The sequence below is a fragment of the Gastrolobium bilobum genome, unplaced genomic scaffold, assembly GCF_033153095.1.
Source record: "Gastrolobium bilobum isolate Gb01-03AN ecotype WA unplaced genomic scaffold, APGP_CSIRO_Gbil_v1 utg5099, whole genome shotgun sequence".
In the NCBI taxonomy this organism is placed as follows: domain Eukaryota; kingdom Viridiplantae; phylum Streptophyta; class Magnoliopsida; order Fabales; family Fabaceae; genus Gastrolobium; species Gastrolobium bilobum.
Genome location: NW_026897187.1, coordinates 268212 through 279779, shown reverse-complemented (window position 1 = coordinate 279779; position 11568 = coordinate 268212). Strand labels below are relative to the sequence as shown.

General features: G+C 33.2%; 1 protein-coding gene across 2 annotated transcripts; it reads right to left on the bottom strand.

Moving 5' to 3' along the window:
* Window positions 1–227: 227 nt before the first annotated feature.
* LOC133304796 (calcium-dependent protein kinase 1-like) lies at window positions 228–5830 on the bottom strand. 2 transcript variants are annotated; one of them, XM_061504855.1, is made up of 8 exons: window positions 5797–5830; window positions 4264–4773; window positions 2923–3066; window positions 2651–2803; window positions 2123–2238; window positions 1718–1885; window positions 1129–1353; window positions 228–356 (listed from the first exon to the last, which is right to left on the bottom strand). In XM_061504855.1, exons 1-8 carry the CDS (start codon window positions 5828–5830, stop codon window positions 228–230), a joined length of 1479 nt encoding a protein of 492 aa, XP_061360839.1. The 2 variants fall into 2 exon arrangements, with proteins under 2 accessions (XP_061360839.1, XP_061360838.1); XM_061504854.1 differs by lacking the exon at window positions 5797–5830 and adding an exon at window positions 5301–5406 and having other exon boundaries at window positions 4264–5125.
* Between the last annotated feature and the right edge of the window lie 5738 nt (window positions 5831–11568).

Here is an 11568-nt window from a genome sequence, read left to right as displayed (position 1 = left end):
CTGGCTGAACTTTAAGATGCCACTTTGTTATTAGACCTTAAAAGAATAAACCCTGTTGCCAAAATAAATGTTCTTATGATCTTATCCATAATGTACATAAGATGGGAAAATCCACGAACCAAATTTATCAACATTTTTACAGAATATGAGCCATTTAAGTAAGTTCAACTCACTCTTGAAAAAAATGCTAAATTACCAAAAACAAAGAGAAACTCATCTACTATTTCTTAACATACCGGTAGTGCCTCCCTAAACCCAAGTCTAAAACTACTGCTAGCCTTTCGACCCCTCTTACCCAAATCTGCATTGCCTCTTTGCATCATAGCCACAAATTCATTGTAGTCTATTCTTCCATCCTGAAAGGGCAAAACATGAGCATAACAAAGTCATCAAAAAATGAATGGAACTTGGAATTTCACAACAGCATATATATAAATCTATTTTAACCTCATTCTAAAAATTATTTTAGTCACCTAACTCTTTCAATGGGAATTTAAAATCATATATTAATATTCAGTCTACTAGCAGTCCATCATATTAGATATCATATTCACACACTTATTTTTTTTGGTTCCATTGTGGTGTCCTCACCCATTTGGATGAGAGTATGAGACTTATCTCCTTCGTGGCATAGAGTGTGAAGATTTTTGCCACTAGCCCGATGTTGCTTAACCTAGGATTCAAATAAGAGACCTTTCAGCTCCAGCAGTTTGCCTCTTGGGCACAACTTGCTTACCAGTTGGGCCACTCCTTGGGATTAATTTATTTTGACAATAAGTATATGGGGTTTAGTTTTCTTATGTGACAGTTGGTAAGTTAGTTTTTCTACACATCACAAATATCAGTGGGCCCCATTATTTTTTAAAACAAAAAAATAAAAAGAAAAAAAACTCAATTTTTAATCTATCAGCAGGAAATACTATTCATTCTTATGCGGCAGAAGAATAGTATTTCCGTAAGTATATTAATATTGTAAAGTATATTATTCCTTAGATTATCTATATACTGATGCAAGAAACTGAATGAGTCTCCTCCTCAAAGTATGAGGTATTCTATTTCTTAAGAAATATTATGGTTTCATTCATCAAGTTCCAATCACTACATTATGTTACAAAAATATATACTCACATTATCTTGATCAGCTTCTCGCATCATTTCCTCCAAGCGAACATCCTCTATGCCAAATTCTTCACAAGCTTGTTGAAGCTCATCTTGAGTGATGTAGCCGCTTCCATCTTTATCAAAATATGAGAAAGCTGCAACTAAATGATCTTCCCTATCAACTTTGTTTAAATGCAATGTTGCTGCTATGAATTCTCCATAGTCAATTGTGCCACTGTTATCAACATCTGCCTGGAATCCGAAGCAAAATTGGGGTTGATGAATCAAAACAAATTATACTAAAAATGACAACATTACATTTCTTATTTTGATTGTTATTTATTACCAATCTATCATTATATAATTGGTTCATCCCAAGTCATAACCCAAGTGTTTCTAATGCAATTACAAGAGCATGATCAATATCCATAAATAAGAACATTCCATAGAAGTTAAGAGCAAAAAATAATTATGGAATGGAAATATCTATGATTATTGATATTCTCTGCTGACAGTGTACAATGGCATTCAATTAAAAGGAAGACATAAGAGAATATGTTGGTTTTATAAAATTAAGGAAATAAAGAAGATGACTCTGTACTAATACAATACTTACAGCTTGCATTAGATCATAAATTTCAGATTCACTGAGATTAGCACCAAATCTTTTCATTCCAACCTTGAGTTCTTCAAAAGTAATTTGACCACTATTGTCTGTGTCAATTGTCTTAAACATTTCTTTCAATCCAGCAATTTCTTCTTCAGAGAGATTCTCCGCAATAACCTACAGAGAAAAATATAAAAAAATTGACAATTTCAGCAGAAATTTTCCAAAATTAATGTTAAGAAGTTGACATATTCTCCTCTCCCTTCCCACTAGAAATTAATAATTATTATTACAAAAAGTTGGCATATTCAACTTTGCAAATAAAATTGCACAAGCTACTGGTTACCAATCCCCAAAGAGAGGAAAAATAAATAAACTCATGTGACTGAGTTATTTGATAGAAAAATAACTTACTCTAAGAGCCATTTTCTTGAGCTTGTTCATTGCAGAAAACTGCTTCAGGCGACTCAAAACTGCAGAATCAAGAGGCTTGTCTGGAGCTGCTCCATCAACCTGAATCCAAGGGTGACCTGCAAGGAAGAGTATCATCATTATCGATGTGATAATAGACCTCAAGTTTAAAAATGTTATGATAATTTGTACTCACAAGTGAAAATTTGACAATACAATGCCTAACATTTCATCAAAAACTCTTTTAAGGTACAATATACCCCATCAGTGTGTTGGATAAAAGAAATATTTAACCGTCTGAAATTATAGTGACGAAAAATTCACTGAATGAGCAATTTTCTTAAGACAATTTCATTTCTAGTGCTGGAGGTGTATTAAAGAAAACTGCTGACATGTAACAAAATAAATAAGGCTATGTTAAAGAAAATATATAATATATAATCACATGCCAAATGTGGGGTGAGAGTGCCTAATAACTTCTGTTTCACTGTTTCACTGGCTTCTTAATGGGATAACAGTGTAGAAACTTACGAAGAACTTCATAAGCTGTTATTCGTTTACTAGGATCTCTGACAAGCATTTTCTTAACCAAGTCTTTTGCAGTTTCAGAGATTTTAGGCCAGGGATCTGATGAGAAATCAAGATCACTATGCAAAATTGCCTCAAATATCTCTTGCTCCGATTCTATTACCAAGGAACAAAATAAATGTTAAAATTATTAGAACCAGGAAACTTCTGAAAGTAAAACAAATTAAGCAAAATGGTTGAGCAATATAGTGCTAGACAATGGTAATAACTCTTACCACCCCAAAATGGAGGCACCCCACATAAGAGAATGTATAAGATAACACCAGCACTCCACACATCTGATTCTTGACCATAACGCTTGCGTAGAACTTCAGGTGCAACATAATAAGGACTTCCTACCACGTCATTGAAAATGTCACCTGTAAATGATGATCAGTGTTAGTGATATTAGTTTATGGCAATCATATAAGTACAAAAATGCAGAAACTTTTATGCAATGTCTAATGAATTATATTTAGGGAAGCATCAAGATGGCAGGATGCACAATAAACAAGACATCTAAAACCAACACAAGTGCTTTTTTTCACAAAACAAGGGCTTTTTCGTAAACCAAACATAGCATCGTTCTTCACATTTTATTATGAAAATCAACATGACTTTGGTTAGAATGCACTCAGAACATAGCATAATGCCTCAGTTCATCTCTCACTATTTCACCTTAGAAAAAGTTTGCATTCAAAAGTACTTGTTTATTTTAAAAGTCAAATTATCTAGATGTTAGGTTTTAATTATAAAAAGGATAGCAAATCAATCAAATATTACTACAAAAGTATAATCCATATCATAAGCTATCACATCACATATAATAAGAACAAGATTTCTCCACGGGCAGAAAACTATAGCAAATTAATTGCCAAAGGTAAAGGGTGGTAAGATCAAATTATACAAAGGTAAAGGGTGGTAAGATCAAATTATACAAAGGTAAAGGGTGGTAAGATCAAATTATAGACTTATAGTAGTATATGCACACAAGCATTTGCTGGATCCTGGATATTCTCTATGATTTCTACCTTATTAGTAAGTATAATTACACTAAAAGAGGCCCATTACTTTGCCAAAGAGGAACAAGTTGTTATAGAAAGTGTAGTGGAAAGGTTTGCAATTAAACCCTTACACTAACGGCATAAACAGAAATATTGTAATCTTGAAATTAAATTAAGAGCACAAAACAAAGATGGACAACAACGATCATCAATGAAAGCATCAATGCAAACTGAATTACTAAAGGAAAGGGGCAAACTAAAAAGGATGAGTCTTATAAGCTCTCTTTCTCCTCCCTTCTCTTCCTATACTTACCCATAGCCCTATCAACTTCCCTTTTCCTTTTCTTCTCTCCACTTCTTATTTATAACATTTACCATGTATTTACACACATGATTTTTTACACAAGTTCCACAAAATAAGGTACACTGTACACCTACTGGATATTAGAAGGAATGGCCACAAAACGAATTGATGAAACCCAAAATACGACAAAGTGTGGAAAGCAAACAATTGAAGATAGATGTTAATTAATTGGACAAGGGGAGGGGAAAAAAATTAATTTTTTGACAAACCTGGTTTGAAAAAAGCAGAGAGTCCAAAATCTATTGCCTTAAGGGGGGAATCTTCCTGCTCATTGACAAATAGAAAATTCTCAGGCTTAAGATCACGATGCATTACTCCAAGGGAGTGGCAAGACTCAATAACACCAACTATAGTCCTTGAAAGTTTAGCTGCTTTTCTTTCTGTGTAATGCCCTCTTTCCACAATCCTATCAAATAGTTCACCCCCTGCACACAATTCCATAACAACATGAACAGAAACAGCATCCTCATAAGCCTCTTTAATCGATATCACATTGGGACTCCCTACCAAGTGATGCATTATCTGAATCTCCCTCCTCACATCCTCCACATCTTCATCTGTCAGCAGTTTTCTCTTCAAGATGGACTTGCAAGCATACTCTTTCCCAGTGGCTTTCTCCACACAAAGGAACGTAATTCCAAATTGCCCTTGTCCAAGCTTCTTCCCCAAACTATAAAACTCCTTAAGATTACCAGTTTTTCTCTGCAGAACAGAATCTGCTTTAAGCCCTGCACTTGTTAGCCTCTTCACATTGTGGGGCCTCTTTGCCCTAACCTCTTCTTCCTTTCGTGTAGTTGTTGGTTCTGAAGATGATTTTGTCTCCATGGGTTGAGGTGACTTCACATCCTCCTTGTCAATTCTCACTACCTGCGGAGGCTTGTGTTGAACAGAATCTATAGCATTTGAACTTTTGCTCACAGTTACACCTCTATGTGCATGAGAAACCTCTTTCTTCGTTTTCCTTGACCACCAGAATGAACTTTGAAAAGTAGCTCCATCCTTTGAAGAGGTTGTTCTCGATCCAACACAGTTGTTTCCCATCTGATACTAGTCACTACCATTCCCAAGCATCTATATAACAAACAAGAACCAAATGAAAAATAGAAACCCCAAAACCCAATTAATTTGTTACCCCCCAAAGGAGTGTGTGCTATATTCAAATTGAAAAGGGTAAATATAGAGAGAGAAGAAATAAAAAAAAAGTAAAAAAAAAGAAAAAAAAACATAAAACAAAATACATTTTTACCTTTTCAGCTCGATGTTGCAATGAAATTGATACCAGAATGCGTGTTGAATAACGAAGATTTTCCCACATGGGGTGAAGCATGAGCATGCAAGTGTGCTGAAAGAAGAACATCAAACATGGGAAGAAAAACCCTTTCCAAGAATTTGGGGGAACACGAAAATAACTCGCATTAATGGCTGGAAACCATTATGGTATCAACTACAACGAACCCCATTATGGAAATAAAGTAAAACAATGAAAACAAGGAAAATGTGCGTAAATGGAGGAGGGTTTTGATTCTGAAAGCGTAAAGGTTGAAACTTTTGAGATGCTTGAAGGTGGGAATTGGAAGGGGAAAATGATCCTTAATGTGTCAGAGTTAGAACATCGATTGTTAACATAGAAAATGAACAAGGAAAGAGGAGAGAGGGTGTTATACCGGTTTTTCTGTTAGGATGTTTCAAAATACTGAGAAAACGCGTACCAAGACATTTGGATAATCGAACGGCTACGAAGCATGGGACAATAGGATTGGACGGTCCAGATTTCATAGTTTTCATAATAAGGTTGTCGGTTGCTATGTGCGATATTCACTGGAAGGTGCTAAACCGCCGGCCGCCGCCGGCAGCAGGCACTAGCCGGTGTTTTTTTTATTCTCTTTGGTAATTGGTTGTCTTATTAATATTCTCTTTTGCTGTCTTAGTTTATTATGACATTGTGATAAGTTTTGAATTTAATTGGTATTTATTATTAGTACGAAGGTGTTTTCATATTAATATATTTTGACATGATTGCACATAGAGGTGTCAATATAGGTTATGACACGCGGATCGACTCGTGACACGACATGAAAATTCGTGTTCGGGTTGTCGCAAAAATAATCGTGTCTTGTTCGTATTGAGAAAAAATGACATGTAAAAAATTCGTGTCGTGTTGTGTTTATGTATTCGTGTTCGCGTTGACCCATATTTTTTAATTTTAATTTTAATTTTTTAATTATTATTTTTTAAATTTTTTTAATTTCGACCAATTTTTTTTAAAATTTTTTTGTCAATTACCTTTTGATCCCTATTTTGCGTGTTATTCGTGTCGTGTCGTGTCAACCCGCAAAAAATTCGTGTCGTATTAGTGTTGAAGTTTTGACACGAATATGAAAGAAAATTTCAAAATAGGATTATATGATATTAGAACACCAAAAGATTCAGGCTTACTTGATTCTTGATTTCTTGAAGTTTCTTGTTTCCTCTAACGCTCCTGCAATGGAAAGACTAGTATCTTCCTCTGCATTTCACACCACTCTCTGATCACAACCGTCGATGGGGCGAGTTGTGGAGTAACGGTTTTCTAACACGTTGTGAATGCAGAGGGAACCTAGCCAAACTTATTAACCCTAGTCCCCTTCCCATCATGGGCCTATGGGTTAGGCCTACACTGTTACCCACACTAATCAATTTACAGATATCCAAGCTCAAACAAAAGGATCACTAATTAAATGGGCATTATATTGCACCCCTTTATGGATCATGACTTAGCCCGTTTTTATTAAAACAAGAAAAAAACTACAATTGATTGAAGCCCACAATTATTATAAAAATTTCTTACATTCTCCCACTTGAGCAAAATCAATTGTAAAATTTTAATTTAAAAGAGAAAAGAAAAATAAGTTATTTAAAAACGACTCTCGGGCTAAGGACTAATTCTTATAATGTGGCCACATTTTAAGAAAACACATGATCCAAGGTGAGATATCTGAATATGACTCCATCCAACTAAAATCAAATAACATTGAATCAAGCGGTGATTACACCCTTACCGATATAAGACCTTCCATGATCACAAATGTTACTTGACTCCGTCGACTAGTCATTAGTGTGGAGTGTAGCAAGAAAATAGCATGCCAATATGATCCAATAACAGCCAAACTGCTATTTTCTCTGCCAGTCCTCAAATTTCTCTCAAATGCCTTAAAGCCAGAGAAATTTCATGCTTTATCAAAAACCATAATATAATCAAATATGATGTCGATTACGGGCTCTGTAGTCTTAACAACACCATTATGTCTCAAACTCTCATATAGTGTCAACCACATATATGATGGTTCCAACGACATTGAGTTCCAAAATTATGCCTCAAACTCCAATATAGTGTCAACCACAGGCATGGTGGTCCCAACGACACTGAGTTCCAAAATCATCTCACAATTGATAAACATAAATACATGTACTCAATATATACAATAATAAAACTCAAAGCATTATCAATTGCTCCAAAATAATTTATCTGTCAACCAAACATCAATTAAATCCAAAATGAATGGCTCAACATCGTAAAATAATAAATGATTCAAACTCCCACTAATCAACTAAATCAAAGGAATTCACAATGCCCATATTCTTCACATGTATTTATCATGGGCCTAAATTCTTTGGTTAGAGAGTCGGTCAATATTCTCAACAATATACAATACAAGAAAATGAAATTTTCTCTCACTAACCTTATGGTAAATAAACTAACAGAAATTATTTTCTTCATAGCTCAAGAAATTCACTATCTCATCAGATCACCATTAATGTAAAATAAAATCCATGTTGATTTAAAAAAGGATATAGAATTCAAAATCCTTCTCAAAGAGGCCTTATAGAAAATTCATTTCAAAATAAACTCATATCTTGACATTAAAAACTAAGCAATTATCTCCCACTAAATCGACAATAACTTCAAGATCACACAAAATTAATCATATCTCTCCCACTAAAAAACACGTTAAGTATGTTCTCTACATTAATTATGGGCTAACACACAATGCCCTATCAAGATCAGAATTCATAAAATAAAAATCTAGATCTCATCTCCATCAATCACAATTCAATGCAATCAACAATTCTATTATGGCATTGTTATCGTTCATATCAAAAGTATATTTATTACATAAATGCAATTATATTGATTATGAACAATGAAATAACTTTAACCAAATAATTAGCATATTATAAACACTCCTTTGGGCAGATAATTACAAACAATAATTTTTATTAACAAAGAATCCTGACGATTCACAAATAACTTTCTCAACAATCATACCTAAATAATATGAAAAATCTTATAGCATATGTTTCCCAAATTCATATTGCATTTACTAAACTGCAATTTGTGTTACAAATTTCAATCTCCAATATCAACAATTATATATCTTAGCTCACTAATCCAACTTAATTGACAAAGCACATAAAATCTACACTAAAATTGGGAGAGTAAATACTAACATTATAATCATGATATTATGTAACAATTTTCATTAATTAAAATTTTGAAAAGGGAAACATAAATATTTATTACAAAATTAAACATGAATAAGAGATCACAAAATTAAATATGAATGAGAGCGAATACTTCCAAATAAATATTTATGTATATAAAAACTAAAATAAATATTTCAAAATATTAATTTCAAAATAAATCAAACATATTCAATTTAGTCCAGATATTATAATGAGGCCAACATAATAGTACATTCTCCTTTGGGCAGAATGCACTAACCAAGGTTAAACCAAGGCCAGAACCTCAGATGAGTTAATCAATGAGCACAACCCTGGGTTTGAAAATATATCCCCTTTGGGCAGATAGATTCCTAGACCAATGAGCCTCCAATAACTTCATCTACAATCTCAAGAAGATGTTGCTTAGGATGAGTTAATCATTTAGCACAGTAGGTTGTCATAACAAGGCCAACATAATAGTACATTCTCCTTGGGGCAGAATGCACAAACAAAGGTCTAAACCATGGTCAGAACCTCAGATGAGTTAATCAATGAGCACAACATTGGGTTCAAAAATCCATCTCCTCTGGGCAGACAGATCCCTAGACCAATGAGCCTCCAATAACTTCATCTACAACAATCTCAAGAAGAAGTCGCTTAGGATGAGTTAATCATTTAGCACAACAGGTTGTCATAACAAGGCCAACATAATAATACATTCTCCTTTGGGCAGAATGCACAAACCAAGGTCTAAACCATGGTCAGAACCACAGATGAGTTAATCAATGAGCACAACATTGGGTTCGAAAATCCATCCCCTTTGGGCAGACAAATCTCCTAGATCAATGCACCTCCATTAACTTCATCCCAAACAAGTTCACAGTTATAACACACAATTACCCCCTTTGGGCAGGTAATTGCATGAAATAACCAAAATCATTTCTTAAATTTTACAAGGAAATTTTCTCAAACCAATATAAGCAATCCCACTTTGGTGGTAATTACCTATAGTAATTCATAAAATTCTTACACAAAAATATGTTTAAATATAATAACATTCTCTTTCCCAAAACCATGATCCAATCCAAAAGGTGCAACATATTTACTGATCATGAATTAAAATAATAGCATTCCCAAACAAAATTTGCACTTTAACATTTCAAGCGGAAGCATACACCTCAATAAACAAAAATATTAGAACGAGCAATAGAAGCTAAGCTGAGAGCAATCAACATTATATCATAATAACTTTCAACTCACATCAATATTTGATGCAAAATATAACAAATTAATTTTGTTCATCATATTTTTCTTCAAAATATATATTCAGAAAAAATAATGAAATATAATGTAATATTCAACATGCATCTATCCATCCAAATCTCAAATCAAATATTGATAAAAAAAAAACTGTCTAAATATAAACAAACAAATAACATACGCATTATTCATCAAATTTGTAACTAACTGTTAACGAATGACCTTTGATATAAACATCTACTTATCTAATAAGGCTCCCAATACAAATAAAAGGGTATCTGATAAATACTTTCTCATTCAATTTTAATTTTTACACACGAATTGAAAATAAAATGAACCATAATAATTAAAAGGAAGCAATTGTAAATAATTCATCGTAATATTATATAAGGTGCCTACAAATATAATATTATAACATTTTTTTAAATATACCATAAAATCACATTTAATTATAGCACCACATAAATAATATTTAGTAAAGATTATGTCAATATTAGGCTCACAAACCCCTCGTGCATCATAATCTGCAAATAAACTGCACTCAAGGGATTCAAATAAGTCTTCTTCTCCATCAAACATGAAGCATGTTACATCAACAGTTACATCCCAAACAAAACATAAGAAATGTCGAAGTTATGGAGCATATTATTTTTTGCAAATCGATTGTGGTGGCATAAGCAATTTTGAATATTGTGTAAAATCATATCAACCATATATAACACCACCATCAACAAAGAGATAATATTTTTCGTCGAAATATACTCCAAAAAAAAAAATTGCAAACTTATTTTATCAGAATATTTTTTTTATTTACTTTTCTTCCACATATCTCATCCAAAATTCTTCTTGAATTTAAAATCTCCGAAGGTCTTGATTTTTATCGTGGTTACATTGGATCTCATCAACATTTTTTGTAATGCAGGTCACACATTGAAAATCGTGCACAAATAAGGATATGGAAGATCCATTTAAAAATCAATTGCGCTTTGATATTGTTAAATAATTTTTATTTTTATTTTAACAGCATTATCTAAATTACCAAATACCACAATACCATGAAAATAAGTTTCCGACTTCTCTGAAACCAATATCACTGTTCCGATCCAAATACCTCACAACCATGACAACAAATATCCAAATTCTATTTTTATAATGTACAGAAAATTAGGGATTTAAAAATTGTAAAATCCCACAAAATTATTGAATTTAATTTCTTCAAAATAAAAATAAAAATTAATTTGAAAGTTAAATATTCAAGAAGGGTAGCAAAATCCCAAAATATGCAATCACGTCCAATAATAGATGATTGGGTCCTAAATCATATAATCTAGGCTCTGATACCAAATGAAAGAAAATTTCAAAATAGGATTATATGATATTAGAACACCAAAAGATTCAGGCTTACTTGATTCTTGATTTCTTGAAGCTTCTTGTTTCCTCTAACGCTTCTGCAATGAAAAAACTAGTATCTTCCTCTGCATTTCACACCACTCCCTGATCACAACCGTCGATGGGGCGAGTTGTGGAGTAACGGTTTTCTAACACGTTGTGAATGCAGAGGGGACCTAGCCAAACTTATTAACCCTAGTCCCCTTCCCATCCTATGGGTTAGGCCTACACTGTTACCCACACTAATCAATTTACAGATATCCAAGCCCAAACAAAAGGATCACTAATTAAATGAGCATTATACTGCACCCCTTTATGGATCATGACTTAGCCCGTTTTTATTAAAACAAGAAAAAACTACAATTGATTGAAGCCCACAATTA

Excerpts from the sequence above, each read along its gene's own strand:
- LOC133304796 (XM_061504854.1), bottom strand. The coding sequence starts at position 5,095 with ATGGGAAACAACTGTGTTGGATCGAGAACAACCTCTTCAAAGGATGGA. Across the intron at positions 3,067-4,263 it reads CTCTGCTTTTTTCAAACCAG|GTGACATTTTCAATGACGTG; the intron begins GTTTGTCAAAAA and ends CATCATTTACAG. Across the intron at positions 2,239-2,650 it reads AACAGCTTATGAAGTTCTTC|GTCACCCTTGGATTCAGGTT; the intron begins GTAAGTTTCTAC and ends TCTTCCTTGCAG.